This window comes from Prionailurus viverrinus, chromosome E2 (assembly GCF_022837055.1).
Source record: "Prionailurus viverrinus isolate Anna chromosome E2, UM_Priviv_1.0, whole genome shotgun sequence".
Classification (NCBI taxonomy): Eukaryota; Metazoa; Chordata; class Mammalia; order Carnivora; family Felidae; genus Prionailurus; species Prionailurus viverrinus.
Window position 1 is genome coordinate 13,287,271 of NC_062575.1, and position 19,570 is coordinate 13,306,840.

The 19,570-nt window shown below is 45.3% G+C and overlaps 1 protein-coding gene across 2 annotated transcripts in view; it reads right to left on the reverse strand.

Moving 5' to 3' along the window:
- The window catches only part of ZNRF1 (zinc and ring finger 1), a 105,160-nt gene extending 90,978 nt beyond the window's left edge, over positions 1-14,182 (reverse strand). For both annotated transcript variants that reach the window (XM_047836437.1, XM_047836438.1), the window contains exon 1: positions 13,125-14,182. In XM_047836437.1, the coding sequence (XP_047692393.1) occupies positions 13,125-13,548 (424 nt within the window). In that variant the 5' untranslated portion in view covers positions 13,549-14,182. The remainder of the gene's footprint in view (positions 1-13,124) is intronic.
- Positions 14,183-19,570: the final 5,388 nt, after the last annotated feature.

Below are 19,570 nucleotides of genomic sequence, written 5' to 3' on the forward strand. Positions count from 1 at the left end.
AGAGTATAAACCCCTGTGACTTCCATTTTTCTTTTTTTTTTTAAATTTTTTTAACGTTTTATTTATTTTTGAGACAGAGACAGAGCATGAACGGGGGAGGGTTAGAGAGAGAGGGAGACACATAATCGGAAGCAGGCTCCAGGCTCTGAGCCATCAGCCCAGAGCCCGACGCAGGGCTCAAACTCACGGACCGCGAGATCGTTACCTGAGCTGAAGTCGGGCGTTTAACTGACTGAGCCACCCAGGCGCCCCTCCATTTTTCAATCATAGGACTGAAACTTTAGAGTTCATCTAATATGAGTGAATGGACAAAAAAAGGAAGGGTCAGACCCTATGACAAGATGTACCCTGGGGACCCTCAAGGAAAAGGGAGGCAAGGAAATAATTCTTGTTATTTTATAAAAGTGATTATCACCTCCCAGAAAAAGCATTTGACAACATACAGCTTCCATTCATGATAAAAACCCTCAACAACATAGGTCTAGAGGGAACATACCTCAACGTAACAAAGGCCATATATGACAAACCCACAGTTGACATCATACTCAATGGGAAAAAACTGAGAGCTTTTCCCCTAAGGTCTGGAAAAAGACAAGGATGTCCACTCTCACCACTTTTATTCAACCAAGTACTAGAAGGTTCTGGTCACAGCAATTAGACAATAAAAAGAAATAAAAGGCATCCAAACTGGTAAAGAAAAAGTAAAACCTCCACTATTTGCAGATGGCATAACCCTAAAGACTCCACCAGAAAAAAACTATTAGAACTGATAACTGACTTCAGTAGAGTAGCAAGATACAAAATCAATGTACAGAAATCTGTTGTATTTCTATACACTAATAATGAAGCAGCAGGAAGTGACATTAAGAAAACAATTAACATTTGCAATTGCACCCAAAACAATAAAACACCTAGAAATAAACTTAACCAAAGAAGTGAAAGACCTGTACTCTGAGAACTATAAAACACTGATGAAAGAAATTCAAGACAACGCAAAGAAAAGGAAAGACATTCCAGGCTCATAGGTTGGAAGAACAAATATTGTTAAAATGTCTATACTAACCAAAGCAATCTACACATTTAATGCAATGCCTATCAAAATACCAACAGCATTTTCCACAAAACTAAAATGAACAATTCTAAAATCTGTATGGAACCATAAAAGACCCCAAATAGCCAAAGCAATCTTGAAAAAGAAAAACAAAACTGGAGGTATCACAATTCCAGACTTTTCAAGTTATGGTACAAAGCTGTATTAACAAAAACAGTATGGTACTGGCATAAAAACACACACAAAGAGGGGCACATGGCTGGCTCAGTCAGAAGGACGTGTGACTCTTGATCTCAGGGTCATGAGTTCAAGCCCCACTTGGGGTGTACAGATTACTTAAATAAAACAAATTTTTTTTTAAAAAAAGGTTAAAAATAGAACTACCCTACAACCCAGTAATCGCACTATTGGGTATTTATCAAAAAAGTACAAAAACACTAATTCAAAAGTGTTTGTTTACTGCGGCATTATTTACAATAGCCAAACTATGAATGCAACCCAGTGTCCATAGATAGATGAATGGATAAAGAAGATGGGGAATATACGTATGTATATATATACATACGTAGACACACACACACACACACACACACACACACACACACACACCATGGAATATTACTCAGCCTTACAAAAGAATGAGATCTTGCCATTTGCAATGACGCAAATGAAGCTAGAGAGCATAATGATAAACGAAATGTCAGAGAAAGACAAATACCATGTAATTTCACTCATATATGTAACTTAAGAAACAAAACAAACAGGGGCGCCTGGGTGGCTCAGTAGGTTGAGCGTCTGCTTCGGTTCAGGTCATGATCTCGCGGCCCGTGGGTTTGAGCCCCACGTTGGGCTCTGTGCTGACAGCTCGGAGCCTGGAGCCTGTTCTGGATTCTGTGTCTCCTCCTCTCTCTGCCCCTCCCATGCTCATGCTTTGTCTCTCTCTGTCTCTCAATAATAAACGTTAAGAAAAAAAAAAAATTTTTTTTTAATTTTTTTTTGAACATTTTTTAATTTTATTTTTGAGACAGAGAGAGACAGAGCATGAACGGGAGAGGGGCAGAGAGAGAGGGAGACACAGAATCGGAAGCAGGCTCCAGGCTCTGGGCCATCAGCCCAGAGCCTGACGTGGGGCTCGAACTCACAGACCGCAAGATCGTGACCTGAGCCGAAGTCGGACGCTCAACCAACTGAGCCACCCAGGCACCCCAAAAATTTTTTTTAAAAGGAAACAAAACAAACAAGCAAAGGGAAAAAAAGAGAGAGAGAGAGAGAGAGAGAGAGAGAGAGAGAGAAACCAAGAAATAGACCCTTTAATATTAGAGAACAAACTGATGGTTACCAGAGAGGAGGTGGGTGGCGGGGGTGGGTAAGGGGACGGAGATTAAGAGTATACTTATCATTATGGGCACTGGGTGATGCATGGAATGACTACATTGTATACCTGAAACTAATGTAACACTGTATGTTAACTACACTGGAATTAAAATTAAAAACTCAATTTAAAAAGTGACCATCACTTTTACCTTAAGTGTTTCGAACTCCTTAGGCAAAAGATACTTTGTAATTATGGGATCAATTAAAAATGTTGAGCCTACACCATATCACTCAAGAAAAAGTAGTCCGCTCAGGGAAGCAGAGTTTCCTCTTGCTCTTTCCTCATTTCAAGGCCATCCCCGAAGGATGGATCTGTAATCCTACAGGCCTGATTGCTTCAAGGCCCAGAAATCCCCCTCTGAGTCCCTTGTTTGGGCCTTGTTTTCTATTGCTGGTTCTTAGGCATCAAACGCTGACTTCCTGTTCCCCTTTTTTTGAGCTCTGGGGCCTTGGAAGAACTGGTAAGAGGCTTTGAAGAAAAGTACAAAGCCAGGAAAACAGAGTAGAGACAGCTACGACTTTCCAAAGGAAAGCAAATCTTAACACAGTTGTAATAACCTTTCAGACTTTCCTCTGTCTGTAGCTTACATAAGACTGGTTCAGCCACAAGGACTGAAGAGTTGTAAGTCACTGAAGTTGAGAACAGTTAAAACTCAGATTTGGGTGGGCAGAGATGTTGAGGATAGCATTCTGGATGCTGATAGCATAATCCTTGCTGGTTCTAAACTCTTACTATCTCTAGTGTATCCTTCTCAACATCCTACAGAGGGCTGGCTGTATAATGTGTTCACTTTGGGTGTCGTTCTAAACACTTTATTAGACCTAAAATCTTTTTTTTTTTTAATTTTTTTTTCCACGTTTTATTTTATTTTGGGGACAGAGAGAGACAGAGCATGAACGGGGGAGGGGCAGAGAGAGAGGGAGACACAGAATCAGGAACAGGCTCCAGGCTCTGAGCCATCAGCCCAGAGCCTGACGCGGGGCTCGAACTCACAGACCGAGAGATCGTGACCTGGCTGAAGTCGGACGCTTAACCGACTGCGCCACCCAGGCGCCCCTAGACCTAAAATCTTAAGAGCACAGATGACCTCACATGAATCGTCTCCTTGCAAAGTAGTCAGTCTCATGGTCAGTGTCAAGTGCCATGCCACCATTTCACAATATAGAAAAAGGAGGCACACTTGTGACTCTTACATTCTCATCATTAGGTCCACAGCCTTCCCTTAACAAGAAAAGTGATGCTCTTCCTGTAAATTGGCCTCAGGGCCTCTGACCCAAGGCCTCAGTTTCATGATCCTTTCACACTACAAAGGTGTTTTAATGAACTGAGTTTGAATGTCAAACTCCAATCTCATTGGTCATGCTACTGTGGCTATTCACTGAGCACAGTCCTCCCCATTCTATTCTGCTGTCCTGCACTTTGAATTCAGGGCTCACTGTCAGCATGGAAAGCACCAGAGTTCTGATATGGCAGCCTCTGGTTATGTTCTACCCAGGGATTTATCATCCACAACCTACTCAAATCCCTCCCCCAACAGCTACCAAAAATTCCCCTGGTGAGAAATGCTATTATGAGAAGGAGTGGCTGCTTTGTGACTCACACTGTTTCATTAAAAAGATTTTTTTTTCAAACAAATTTTCAGTAGAAGAATCCAAAGGTTTTCCAAAGCCACAGCAAAAACAGAACAGCTCACAATACTAGTTCTCAAAGGTCTGCCACTTCATAGGCGATTCCTATACCTCAAAATACTGCAGATGCTTAGATTCGCCATCCTTTTATGTTGCACTTGGCCTCCGGGCCGAGAGAGGAGGTAGGGAATAGATGAATTAAACACAGCCAACAAGACTGGGCTGGTCAGATATTAAGGTGGAAGGCAGCTAGTGTGCAAGCCAGCCTTCACCACAGGTATTAGACTTGCCAGAGTTCTCTAGGGCAACCGGCTGCAATGGTATGAATATTTTAGTCAGATCTGACCAGGACTGAGGAAAACTAATAATATATGGTGTACATGAGTATTTGGTGATGCTTGTTATAGTAGTGAGTGGCATTCTAACAAAGTTTCTCTGGAAAGCTGACTTAGATGGCATTATATCTTAGTGGGTGTTAAAAGTGTAAATGATCGAAGTAGAAGAGAACAATTGCACAGAAAGTTAATATTTATGGTAGTCAAGTACTTCATTGGTTTGAGTTGGAATCCCAAGGACTCCCTCAAATCCTTGTAGGATTCCCAGAGTACTTAGGCAAGTGGCGGGATAAAAGAATTCTAATGGCCCTCATTAAGGAAAAGCACCCTCTTAGCAGGAAAAAAAGGGTTATTGAAGAAGAAACAAGTGCAAACATCTCCAGAGAGTTGAGCAATGTGGGCAAAATGACCAAAATGGCTGGGGTCTAGGGTTTTGGGTTCTCCTACCTCTGTCCCAAATCACTGGGAGACTCCAGATTTAAGTTTCTCCCGCATGCTAACAAATCAACTTTGACCTTAAAAGACATTGTACAGCAGAGGTGACCAATTTTAGAACAACTTCTTGTGAAGTATGACTTATTTAATTATACTTTTAGAGGGCTAAAGGTACTACCGGGGAGAAAGCTGGAGCCAAGCTACGACAAGTCTAATTCACTAAGATAAAGATGACTGCATAATTCCTAAATACAAGGTGAGGTTTCTCCAAAAATCAAGGCACCCTCTTAGAGCTAAAGTCCACATTAAGTCTCTGAGCATGGAGCACTTTTTTTAAAACCCTTTACTCTCAGCAAAAAAATACTTGACTATAACACACACTTAATAATCATTTGGGGGAGGTGAGGAGGACATTTGGTCACCAATGTTGGCTACCATAAACAAGGCTTTAAAAATCACTTAAAATAGCACTGAGTATCAACAGTGTCTGGAGCTCAGAGACATACAAGGGTTAAAACTGTTCCTCATATTTCCTTATGGGTATTTGTGGCTTGGGATAAATTTTATAGAGACAAGATTACTAAAGTGGTGGATCATGCTTCTAGAAAACAGTTTTCAATGACCAGAAAGAAAAGTGGCCCTAGGGACGACAAAGATACTGAAGCCAAATATACACATGAAGAGCCTGAAAAACAGTTTTTCCTTTTGATATTCTCATTGAGAAGATAAAGGACCACTTGTATTACGATATAGGATGAATTTTTAACAAGCACTTGACTAGAACTGCAAAGAAATGATCGCCTACTCTAGCCCAGAAACAGGGTTTAGGAAAGAATTAAGAGTATCAGTGAAGAGTAAGGAGGAAATACCATCCATGTAGCAGCCTCGTGGACAAAACCTTGAATTCGTTCATCCAAGAGAAAAACCGAGGAAGAAGGGAAAATGTCCCATAAGCTGCAATATTCAGACTCTCTCTTACGGAGTAAGGAAGCAAAGATCCTTAGAAATAACAAAGTAATGCTAATCAGTCTTGTAATGAACATACTTTCCCACCACCTGACACAGGTCCTAGTATACTGGAGGCACTCAATAAATACCAGTTGAATAAATAAATGTCTTAGTGCAACACATCTCCATACGCACACTCAAAAAGTCTCCTACTTTTGGGTCTGCAAGAGAAAAGGAAAAATAGGTATTTTGTCCATCTAAAGTTTGGATTCATTCTAGGATCTTGACTTGTCTAGCTGCTGGCTGGGGATACATAAAAGAGGACACAGCTCCGTAAGCCCTTCAAGAGCACAAGCAGCCAAAGGCAGCTGTGCCTTAGAATGAAAATCAGGGGGAAGACAAGCACAGAAGGAAAGGAGACATTGCCACAACTCTCTTCTGTTCTGAGCAACTTCAATTCTCAGGACCAAGGCAGCCGGGCTCACGCCTCTCTCCTGGAGAAAAATGCTTAGTTCCATGTAAAAGAAAACCGTCAAACAATGAGCAATGCTCTTGCTGGGTGACACTACCCTCTGGGAGCAGGTGAAAGGAAGATTTGTATGGATCCTGCTTAGGAGATACTTGATCCGTTTAGTAATATTGAGAAGCATGCTAATGAGTGCACCAAAAAAAAGCATTTAGAGTTCTTTCTCTGGGAAGAGAATTTTCAGAATCATTTGTTACAAATTTAGATTCTTGGGTCTCTCCTTAGCTCCACTGAATTCTGGGAGTGAGGTCCAGTCATCTGCACTGTTAACAAACCCCCTAGAGAATACTGGGCAGAGTCAAGTTTGAAAACCCTTTGAACCATTCACAGAAATCAGGGGAGCTTGTTTATGTCTGCCTCCTTCTTGTTATAGACCCAAAGAGGGCACTAGAAATTATAATGCCTCCTTTAACTTGGTGTTTATAGGGACCCAGTGAATTCCCCCTTCCTCTTTACTTCCAGCAGAGGAAGGCTGTACTGTCACTTCTAACAACTCCAGGGAGAACTCACTGTAAACAGTCTCATCAGGAGAGAAGCTACCCCAGCTGCTGCTTTAAGATTAAACCTGGCTCAGGGCACCTGGGTCGCTCAGGCAGTTAATCGTCTGACTCTTGGTTTTGGCTCAGGTCATGATCTCACAGTATATTGGGATCGAGCCCCATGTCAGGTTCTGAGCCCGCAGCACAGAGCCTGCTTGGGATTCTCTGTCTCCCTCTCTCTTTGCCTCTCCCCGGCTCAAGTTCGCGAACTCTCTCTTTCAAAAATAAATCAATAAACATTAAAAAAAAAAAGATAAACATTTTATTTTTTATTTAAAAAAAATTTTTTTTTAACGTTTATTTATTATTGAGAGACAGAGAGAGAGAGCGTGAGCAGGGGAGGGACCTAGAGATGGGGAGACACACAGAATGTGAAGCAGGCTCCAGGCTCTAAGCTGTCAGCACAGAGCCTGATGCGGGGCTCGAACTCACAGACCATGAGATCATGACCTGAGCTGAAGTTGGACACTCAACCAACTGAGCCACCCAGGTGCCCCAAAAGATAAACATTTTAAAAAAGATTTAAAAAAAAAGACTAAACTTGGCTCTTTGTTTGCTTCTCACTTGAAGGTTGTTGGTCTTCAGGTTATTCAATCATACCTACAACTCACCCCTCAAATATCAAGACCAGGAACCCTGGGGCACCTGGATGGCTCAGTCAGTTAAGCCTCAGACTCATGACCTCACAGTTCATGAGTTGCAGCCCTGCGTTGGGCTCTGTGCTGACAGCACGGAGCCTGCTTAGAATTCTCTCTACCTCTCTTTCTGCCCCTACCCCACTCATGTTCTCTCTCTCTCTCAGAATAAATAAACAACCACAACAACAACCAGGAACCCAATTGTTGCATTCAAGGATAAACCTTTGTTCTTATGAGGAAAGAAGATTCAGAAGTGAAAACTGCTGGGTCTCCGAGAAGTCCCTTTTCATATTCAAGCCTGTACCCACAGTAATCACTAGAGACAGTCTGATACACACTAGGCCATGACAAAGCTTAGAAAAGAAACAGATGGCAATTTATACTCCTCTAACATTCTAAAAGACTGGGATTAGGGTTTAGGTTTTGAGCTAACTTTGAGATTCTAGTACTATAATCTCAGTGACCCACTATCATTAAAAACACCCCTATTTTAGGTGCGCCTGGGTGGCTCATCAGTTAAGCACCCAACTCTCAGTTTCAGCTCAGGTCATGATCTTATGGTTTGGTGGGTTTGAGCCCTGCATTAGACTCTGCACTGATGGTGCAGAGCCTGCTTGGGATTCTCCCTCTCTCTCTTTCTCTCTCTCTCTCTCTCTGTGCCCCTCCCATACTCATGTTGCCTCTGCCTCTCTCAAATAAATAAACTTAAAAAATATATATGAAAAAAAACAAACAAAAAAAACTATTTAAGGGTAAGCAGAAATGAGACTCGTCCATTTAAGTTACCACCACTGCTCTATGAATTTGTTTCCAATTCTGAAACTGTCAAAATCGAAATTTAGTTTTATAACCAGATTTGCCAAAATGTTAGTGCCCAATAAGCTTGGGTTGAATATCACATTTGCAAAATACAAAGCATGTTCCTTTTCCCAAAAGGAACTAGAGGTGTATTTCTCTGGTGCGGAGTGGCCTGGCTCAGAGTATTCCTTATGACATATTTGGGGTGTGTCTTTGTTTAATAGCAAAATGTACACGTCCCATAAAACAAACACTTTAAGAGTGAAACCATTGTTTCTTCCAACACCCTTCAAACCTCAATGAGGAAGAGTTGACTGTGACCTTCAAGGAATCATCAGCTTCTCAAGGGAACTTTTTTTACTTTATAGAAAATAAGCCCTCATGGTAAAAGAACTAAAAACAAAGAACTAAAAACTGTGCTTTACCAAAAAATTTTTCATTAAGAATAGGACTTTTGCAGAGCAGGAGAGCCGTCATGGTTTTTGAAGACCACACAATGCTTTCCTTCCACAGAAACCATGTAAAGGACCATGACCTCTCGCACACCTATGGTGAGGCACAGGGAGGCTATCTGATCCACTCCAATAGGGTTGGCAACTCTCTTTAATTATTTAAGAAGAGACACTTAAATCACTTGAGAACACCAGCATGGTGGCAAAATAGAATCCATGAGATATCCTGCTAGCATGTTCAAAGATTTATCAAAAGTTACCTTCTATCAGCCCCAGTCGAAGACTTGGTGACAACAGAGAACAGTTGAGATTTTTCTGAATATGCACATGTGTACGTGCACATGGCTAAGAAGCTGGATTGAAACCCTTAGTGACCATTTTATAGCAGGACCCGGAAAATAGGCAACCTCTTCCTTCTAACATGGTGGATCCTCTATGTTTCCCCCCAACATCCAGTAATCCATGTTCTGAGATCAACAGGACCACCAAAAAAGAATGACCAGACCTCCAGAACACCACCCAGAAAACCACTAGGGGGTTAAACACCATAAAGCAAAATTTACATTTTAATGTGGAAAGAAAGGGACACTAACTCTCATCTTATAAAGCAGCTCTTCTCAATGGCATTCATTATTATAAACGGCCTGTCGATGTAGGTCAGATTTCAATAGAGAGCACTAGCTTCCATTCTGTAGAAACAGTTCACACAGTTCTAAATCTCTCTGCCCAGCAAATTCTGCAGCGATGAAAGGCAGAGAACTATCAGAGAAGTGCACCTACAGGAACACCACCTTCCTTTTGCATGTTATTTGGCTTTTGTAAACACTGTCTCATGAGATCCTCACCATGACTCTGAAAGGTAAGCAGGACAGGTATTATCTCCACCTTACAGGTGACAAAGTGGTGACTCTGAGGCTAAATGACTCACGTGCCCACGGTCACAAGTCAGGCAGTTAACTTGTAGTGCAACCAGTAGATGAGCCTAGCCCTGTGACTCGCAGGCCAGTACCATTTCCAGTACACTACCCAGCTTCCCGGTGTTTCAGGATGACAGGCCGTGGAGCGTAATGGTCAGGAGCCCAGGTTCTCACACGGGACACCTACATTCCAATCCCAGCTCTGCCACCTCTTAGCTATTTGACCTTGTGGAGGCTCCTCACCCTCGTCCTGTATCTCAGGCTCCTCACCTGTAAAATGGGAATAAAAACGCCCACCTCTTAGAATTGTTGTGACGATTAAAAGAGATGATGGACACGGGGCACTCCAATTCATTCACTCGAGAAGTATTTGTGCCAGGCACACACAGTGCAAGAGAGACAACAGTGAGCAAGAGGCACAGCCCTGCTCTCATGAAGCTTAAAACTCAAACTAAACAGAAAAGCTAAAAGGATAAATAAAACACTTATAAAGTGTGTTAAGTGCTGTTAAGGTAATAGGTGAGTCACCGGAGAGATTAACATGAGGGAGGCAATTTTTAAGAGTGGTCTCTGAGGAGAAATTTAAGTAGAACTCGAAGGGACCAGAAAGAGCTATCCCATGTACAGAATGGAAGGAAAAGCATTCCAATTATAAGGGTCACAACCTGGGGAAGTGTAGGAACAGATGCGACGGCTACGTATCCTCACAGGCTTTCGGGAACAACCTTTACAGGCTGACTGCCAAAGATTTCCACATCTATTTTAAAAATAACAAAGATGAGGCTCAAGAGAGGTGATGTGTCTTACCCAAGGTCATAGCTACTCCCAGGAGGGGCCGAGACCCCAGTATCCGACCTCCAGATACAACATCAGCTCACTCTCTCTGAGGAAGCTTCGTGTACATTGAGCTCCCCTACTTATTTCACTGACAACTGTTTTCTGTGCCCATGAAGAGTTCCAAAAGCACCTTAAAAACACAAGCAACAACATCGCATCAACTTCCAGGCATCTAGTCAATTGTGCACTGAAATCCTTATGCTTCCACTCTTGTGACACGAGAGCAAAAAGTGCTTGGACCTTACTCAAAAGCTCCAAAATAGAAACAAGTTTCTCCTCTTACAGCAATAAACGAGAGAGGAAAAGGATGTCCTGGAAGGAAGATCCTGTGGCCTGTTCCGGAAAGTGAGACAGAACCACCATTGCACAAAAGTGGAAATATGAAGGTTCACATCAAGTGAACTGCAAAGGAAAAATTAATGATTTAATTTTGAATAAAACAATGCATTCCTAAAGCGGTGGCTTTCAATCAGGGTGATGCCCCCCCCCCCGCCCCCACTTGAGCATTTGGAAACTTTGTGGAGGCATGTCGTAGGCATGTAAGGCAGGCCATGTCTTACAAAAGGACAGGACGGTCCTACAAAGAATTTCTTACCTGAGGCACCTGACTGGCTCATTCCATAGAGCATGAGTTGGGCATAAAGATTACTTTAAACCACATATATGTGGGGGGGGGGGTGTATAAATAATTTCAAAAAAGAAGGTATTACCCAAAATATTAGGAGCAGCCTCACACACACTTTATTATCAATCCCAAAGGTATTAATATGCCCCAACTTTTCCTGTATTCTCATGGTTCAGTGGCTCTTCCTACCCTCACCACAGCTGGTTGAAAAAAATTAAACTCAGGTTTTACAGCTGAAGAGTCTGAAATTCTGGAATCCAACTGTAAGCTCTTAACTCCAACATGGAACCTGGTACCAGGTGGAATAAGGAAATGAAGTTTCTAGTAAGAGATAAGAAATTTTAGCCAAATGCAAACTCCTTTCCCAGACAAGGGTCTATATAACATTACATTTGTTTTGCAACACACAAAACTCTGTGATTTTAGAGAGAATCTTCTTACAGTGTTTTTCAGTTTAAAATCGGATACTAATGACGATTCTTTCAAAAACTTAACCACCGTCATCGCACAACTATAGCTAAGTCTTTCTGGACCAAATTTTGTGGAGAAAAAAATTTTAATTTCAACATGTCTAAAAATGATCAAATGTCTCGAAGTGCCCAAAGCAGTCACACCTTGCATCTCATTCAGAGCAAGAGACTGATGCAGGCCGAGGAAGCTCCAATGATATCTAGAGGTCTGTTCAGGGACTAAAATACCATTTTAGCAATTCAAAAGCCACTTTCAAGTGGTACCCTAAGTCAGTCACTATTTCCCCCTCAAAAAATTACTTCACAAATGAAAGTTTATAGAACTGAACCAAAAGCCAACCTATTACCAGAAATTAAAAAAGATTCCAAAAGTCTACCCTATTTCAACCATAGCTAGAACAGCGATCCAATAGACACATCCTCCAGAAAGCAATCTTTCTTCTTTCTACACAATACCTAGATTTTCTTCACTCTCTCAAAGAAGTCTGAATACGTTAACTTCTTCACTCCAACTTGCCAATTAGCAAATAGCGGCCCCACGCCCTCGTGACCAATTTTCTAGAAGCCTAACCTGGCTTCTCAGGTTAGCTGAGCCAATAGACCTGTTTTCCTCCAGAAGCTCCTGCCGGTGCCTTTTCCGCCCTGCCACTCAGGGCCTGGGAAACCCTCCTCCAGCTTTTTGCTGGCCTGTCACCAGAAGTTCACAAAATGAATTCATCCAGATTCTTTGAATCCGCCTCTTGCCCTGTGATGTACCAACAGCCAGGCAATCAAGTGCCGCCTCCCCATTACGAAAAGATACAGACCACCAGGAAGACCTAGCACTTAGCATGGAGGAGAAGAAAAAAGATGGAGGGATGCGAGAGTCATGGAGCCAAACCTACTGCATGCAGCACCCGCCACCAGAGCCCAGGTCCTGCAAAGCCTCAGAGGGAGGTTCCCTGGCTAGGCCCTCCATTCAGCAGGCCACACCTGTCTATATGCCAGCAGCCTTCCGGCTGCTCCATTTTTACCAATTCAAACGGATCTCCAGCAGGAGACTGGCAAAACTGGGCACCCCCTTCTCCCAGCGAAAGTGAGAGCCCTAATCCAAACAACACTTGCCCCCAATTTTCTTTCTTTTCACACTCTTTGTTCGAGAGACACTGCTTGGTCAAAGTGGATCCCCCTCGCTGCTAACGGTGAGGCAGGCACAATGCTGCAGTGACAGAGAGGAAGCCTCGAGGCCGACTTGTTATAAGCCAGACAAAACCTCCTTTCTGAGGACGGTGATGCCAATAAACGGGACTTCAATAGGCAGGTTTGGCTCTGCTCATCCACAAGTGAATCAACGCCTGAAGTCCTAATACGCCCGGCTCCGCAACCTCGCAGGAAGCCTCTTTTCTAGAGGATAGATATCCCATTCATCCCCAGGAACCAAAGGGAAAGCAGACAGATCCAGGTCGCGCACTCCATTTCCAAATCTTCGCAAGCGCGCGAAGGTCTGGGGCGCCCCGACGCGCCCTCCCTTGCACTCCACCCTCCGAGGCCTCCACCGCCCGCGGACTCACCACTGTGCGAGCTGAACCACCTGGGTGCGATGTGCAGAGGTAGAGCATCCGCCAGCGAGGCTCGGGAGCCTAGGTACAGCATCCCGTCTCTATGGTGACCGCCGCCGGTCTCCTGGTAACCATTGCCATGGGCATAGGTGGAGTCGGACGCAGACCCTCCGCCGCCGGGCGCCCTCTCCGAGTCGCCTGTCCCCCTGGAGGCGGGGGTGTAGAGGCCAAAGGGCACCCCTCCGGCCGTGCTGGGGTCCATGCCCATGCCCGCCACTGAGCTGACCGAGCGGCTGCGCAGCCCCATGGCCCCGCCGCCCGCCCGATAGTGCCCAAAGTGGGGCGCCCCTCCCGGCGGGGGCACGGCGCTGTCATCGGTGGAGACCCCCGGAAAGGGGCCCCGGGAGCGGGCCGCCGTGCTCTGCTTGCCCCCCATGCTCGCCCGGGCCCCGGTGGGGCGGGAACCTGGAGGCCGAGACCCTCCCCCACTTCTCAGCAGCGGGGGGAGGGTTGGGCGAGCATAAAGGGGGAGGGAGTCAAAAAGGAGACCGGGAGGAAAAAAAGAAAAAAAGAAAAAAGGAAAGAAAACCCGCGGGGCGGAAGAGGCAGGCGGGCGGGGATCCCAAACTAAGAATTTAAAACGATCCAAGCCAAACGCATGTTTCCCCTCAAGGTCCAAAGAGGCGCAGTCCGGCGCGGTCTCGGCGCGCCACAGGCCGCCCCCGGGCTCCCGAAAGCCGGGGGAGCCGCAGGGAAGGAGGGAGGGAGGCGGCGGGCGGGCGCAAGGAGGCGCCGGAGGAGGCCGCCCGCCGGACAGGAGGAGGCAGAGGAGGGCTGGGGGCGCCGGGCGCGTCCCCCTCCTCAGGTCGCCGCGACCATGGACGCCGGCCCGGACCCCTCCAGGCCTCGGGCGGGCTGCGGCGCTGGGCGGCCAGGCGGAGCTCGGGAAGCCGCGGTCGCGTCGCGTCGCGCTCTAGCTCCAGCCGCCGCCGGCCCCGCCAGCCGCTCCGCCCCGCTCGGTCCCGGGCTGCGCTCGCCGGCGCTCCTCGCCGCCGTGGAGACAATGGAGGGCGGCAGAGCGCAGGCGCGGCCCGCGCCCCCTCCCCTCCCCCCCGCCGGGTTAACCCCTTCGCGGCCCCTGCGGCGCCGGGCCGCTGACGCCCGGGAGGTCCCCACCCACCCTGCCCGACCGGCCTGTGACCCGAGTGGCCCGAGCCACGGGGTATCAGGAACAGAAGCCAGGCGTCTTTTCAAAGCAAGCACTCTTTAAGTCCCCGAAAATGGCTAATTATCGAGGGGAAACCACCTATGGGAGGAGGGGCGGCGATGGTTCAAGGGGCTGGGAAGGCAACGCCAGGAAGAATGAAAATTACTCAAGACGCCTACCTGGCTCTGAGGGTCACTGGTCAAGCCTCCCTCCCGGCACAAATTTGCCCCCACAGCACCCTCTGGTGGACGTGCTGTCCATTCTTTCGGAGGGTTCCCAACCAGGAACCCCTAAGATCAGGAAGCTAAGCATTTGGGGGATTCTTAGCTGTTTGGGGGTACGGAGCGAACTGGGGCACTTTTGATTCCAGATTTTGCTGAGAGTAGATCACAATTTCCTATCTGGGGCTTATGCAATGGGTAGATTCCTTAGCTAAAATGTGATCCTGAAAATCACTAGGTGTACGATAGAGAGTGAAAAGATACAGAAAGGGAGTAAATAACACAGCTAGGACTGGGATTTTAGAAACTTCCTAGTCCAAGGTAGGTCCTCTGTTTGTTTACCTTTTGTTGCAACATGCACCATAGTGGGATACAGTGGGTACTCAATAAATGTATGTTGATCAAGTCTGCATTTTGCAACATATCTCTGACATATCCACATCCATCCATCCATCCATCCATCCATCCAACAACTATTTTTCAAGTGCTGGGTGCTGGCTATGAGCATCACCTAGTCCCTCGCCTGACTTCCTTGCTCTAAATGTCCCGAGATACTTCCACATCAAGGAGCCAAGACGGTGTAGAGAGATATTAAAAGAAAACCTCCAAAAGAAGAGCTGGTCTGTCATAGTTCTTGACTGTCCCAGTGTGAGCAGTTTAGAAAGAAACAAAAGGAAGACTATTTATTTGCAAGCATGGAGTGCTTCGGGTGAGCAGAAAGCCCTGCAGAAGGAAGTGGAGAATTCTGCTGGAGAAATGAACATAGGAAAAAACAAGGTGTTCCAGTACCCAAGAAATTATCTGTAAGTGCCTAAATAAGGAATCTGTGCACACCTAAGATCCAAATGAGTATCTGAAGGAAAATTAGAACGCTTAAATTTGAGGTGCCTGGCTGGCTTAGTCAGTAGAGCATTGTGACTCTTGATCTCAGGGTTGTGAGTTCAAGCCCCATGTTGCATGTAGACATTATTTTTCAAAAGTAAAGTCTAAAAAAAAAAAAAAAAAGAAAAGAAAAGAAAGGAAAGAAAGCTTACATTTAACCCAATGTTCTCCCTGAAGAGAGACTATGGTAACAGAGGAGGGGTGGTACAGTATTGTGCAGAAAAAGATACTAGATCCCTTGATAGATCTCTACTGGGGAGTTAAACTCACAATCAATAAAGATGGTAATTATCTAAGTAGCTTTTGATTTACCTATGCATTCAACACTTTTTGAGTATATCAGACAAAATGTGAATGTCTGGTAAGTGCCAGGCACTGTCCTAGGTTCTGGGACACAGTAGAGAGCAAGATGGATGGAGTCCTTGTCCTCACAAAGCTTCAGAAGGACCAATTCACACTCACTAGGATGGCTAGAGTCAAAGAAGACAAATACAAGTGTTAGTGAGATGTGTAGACATTGGAACCCTCATACCTTGCTGGTGGGGATGGAAAATGGTACAGCTGCTTTAGAAAGCAGTCTGGCAGTTCCTCAAAAGGTTTAAACAGAGTTACCATGGGACCCAGAAATTCCACTCCTATGTATACTTCCAAAAGAAATGAAAACATAGATTCACAGAAAAGCTTGTACATGAATGTTCACAGCAGCATCATTCAAAATAGCTAAAAAGTGGAAACAACCCAATCGTCCATCGCCCGCTGGATGGATAAAGCAAATGTGGTATACCTATGCAGCGGGCTATTATTCAGCCATAAAAAGAAATAAAGTGCTGATGTGTGCTACACCATGGATGAACCTTGAAAACATTACACTAACAAAAAGAAGCTAATCACAAAAGACCACATACTGTGTGATTCCACTTACGTGAAATTTCCAGATTAAGCAAATCCACCGAGACAAAAAGGTTAAGGGTTGCCAGAGCCTAGGGGGGTTGGTGAGGATGGAGAATGACTACTAGCAGATTTCCTTGTGGGGGGATGAAAGTGTTCTGATTTAAATGATGGTTGCACAACCTTGTGAATATACTAAAAACCCCCGAATTATACATTTGAAAGGGTGAATTTGATGGTATGTGCATTACAGTGCGTTACCGTACGAGGTGTTGAAATATTGAAGTAAGCAGTGACAATACAGTGTGACAGATAAGCCGAGGACAGGGCCTGGCTTGTGGTTAGCACTCAAATATTTGTCAAATGAATGAGTGAATGATGAAGTGCTGTCAGAGTGAAAGAACATGGCGCTGATGGAAGGGAATGGGCACCAACACAGATTTCCCAGCCAAGGCTGAAAAGATGAGCTGGTGATTAGCCAGAGGATGGGGTTGCAGGGGGAGAACTGTGTTTCGGGAAGACAAGAATGTTCCAAGCAAAGGGAACAGCATGTTAGAAGTCCTAGGAGCATGGCATCTTCAAGGAACCAAAAGCAGCTGGAGGGCTGATATGAGAGCATATGAGAACCAAAGACGAAGCTGGTCCCTCAGGGGTAAACAAGAGGGTCCTAGGAGCCATGGTCAGGAGCGTGGCTCATATCCTGAGGGGACACAGACTCTGGGAAGATTTATCAACATCATTATCATTAACAAGAATAAATGCTGGGGCACATGAGTGGCTTAGTCAGTTAAGCCTCTGATTCTTGATTTCTGCTCAGGTCATGATCTCACAGTTCCTGGAATGAAGCCTTGCATTGGGCTCTGCGCTGGCTGGCAGCACAGAGCCTGCTTGGGATTTTCTCTCTCTCTCCCTCTCTCTCTGGCCTCCCCCAGCTCTCTCTCTCTCTCTCTCTCTCTCTCTCTCAAAGTAAATAAATAAACATTTTAAAAATAATAACGGCCAGTGATTATTGAGCACTGAAGATGCCAAGACTTGAAAAATTAAGAAACTTGCCCCCTTCCCACATAAAGATCTCAGTTTTTATATTCATAAAGATACCAGATGGAAACATGAAACAACATGATGTTGTCCCCTGGGGGTGGGCAGTGGGAACTGAATAGCTGGCTGACAGGATGGATGACAAATATTTGTTTCATTATATACGTTTTTGTATTTTGGTATGTGAGCCATGTAACTTGAGAGAGACAGAGAGACAAAGTATACACGTGTGCATTAAAGTCACACAGCTCACAGGACCAGAGCTGAACTTCCAGGCTTAACAGGGAACGTGCTCATCAAGGACTCTTTGGATGACAATTTCATTTTCTCTGTATGCTTGCCGACACGGTGAAAAAAGAGTAGGTCTCTTTAACAGCTCTATTTCTTTTTGTAAATTAAGAATGGGGCGCCTGGGTGGCTCAGTTGGTTAAGTCTGACTCTTGGTTTCAGCTCTGGTCATGATCTCACAGTTTCATGAGTTCGAGCCCCACGTTGGGCTCTGTGCTGGCGGCAAAGTCTGCTTGGGATTCTCTGTCTCCCTTGCTCTCTGCCCCTCCCCAACTTGCACTGCCTCTGTCGCTCTCAAAATAAATAAACAAACAAAAAAAAATAGATAAATGCATTTTTTAAAAAAGAATTTGCCCTTAAGGTTTATATTCCAGTCTAGTGATTATGATAGGCCAGTCTCTCTCACATCTGGCACCACAGAACAGCTGGGAGCTTGAAGGGCAAAAGTGAAGCCTCTCTCTCCTCTCTGCAGCGAGATGACCTTGGGCTTAGGTGCCCTGTGGGACTCTGACCAGCAGCCTTGCTCAGGCGATGCCCTTGTTATCTCCTCGTGCACTTATTAAATAACAAATTTCCTTTTAAATTAAAATATTAAAACACAGAGCAGGGAAAGTGCTTCATTCAGTAGCTTGACTCTACCCTTTCCATCTTAAGGAGAGTGACTCATGGCATAACAACAGGCATCCACGGAGACCTGCAGCCTCAGATTAGTTTCGTTTTGTCATTTGTTGCATGGAGAGTCCAGTATGGGTTTTGCTGCAAGTTTCTCCTGTGGGTTCCTGGTTTAGAGTTAATGCGTCCGGGGAGGTGTCAAGTCATTTCGGATGCTCTCAATGCAAGGATACCAGATGCAGAAATGGCCCCAGCTAGATTTAGGATTCTTGTGTTACTATTTTTTATCTTCATGCTCTCACTGACCCTGGGTGAGCCGCTTCCTGGCTCTCCTTCAGCTGTGAAACAGGGTTAATAAACCACTGACCCACCTACCAGAACTGTCAGGAGAAAGGGTTGATCAAATTGGGGTTGCCAAAGCCCGCAAATGCCAGTGCATAACACTGCTGCAAAGCCCCAGTTTCAAACATCTCCGGAAGAATGTAAGTCTGGGAGGTTCCTGAAAGGTTCAGAAAATGAAGGAAATCGCTTGCTGGGGCCTGCTCCTGGGAAGCCTTAGGAAACCTGTGGCCTCCTTCCTCTCTGTCTCCATGAGCCATGGCTTTGGATGGAGCCCCCAGCACCACCTCTGGCGGGGTGCAGGAGAAGTGTCTCCCAGTAAGAAATTTCCCCCCAGACCTCTCAGAGCTCTTTACATTTTTATTATTTTGCTTGAAAGGGAAACCTCACAGAAGCCAGGGTAATAGGCAACCAAATGCACACAGCGAGGAGCAGGAGCATGTGTGCACGTCCACAAATATTTGTTGATTGATGGAGAGGAAAATTACTAGTGGGGCTCAGGGCAGGATTTCAAGATTCCCAGATGTAAAGGGACTGAGGGGTCGGCTAACTCCACATTCTGCAAAAGAGGCAGCACAGGACTAGAAAGATAAAGGGTCTGAGCTCAAACTCACAAGGTTAGTTGCTGATAACAGCCAGCCAAAGCCCTGGATTTCTGGGTTGACCACGTACCCTGCTTTCCTGTGGTGTGGCTAGCAAGTGACCTTCTGAAAAGACCTTGCTTGGTGATAAGAGCCCTGTGGCCTGGTCAGCAAGCTGAGATCTACTTGACGAGGGACCCCCAACCGTCTCCCAGTCTCTAATTCAGACAGGACATTCATATGCGGATCTCAAAGGCACACAGCTATAAAGCAGCAGCCAGAGAGCTCTAGATTTATCTCCAGAGTCCCCCACTCTTTTTGTGATGACAGTGTGGATGGGAGTCAGAAAAAGGAAGGGCCCCAGGGGGCAGTATGAAAGTTTCTCATGCTCATGCTCCCTCT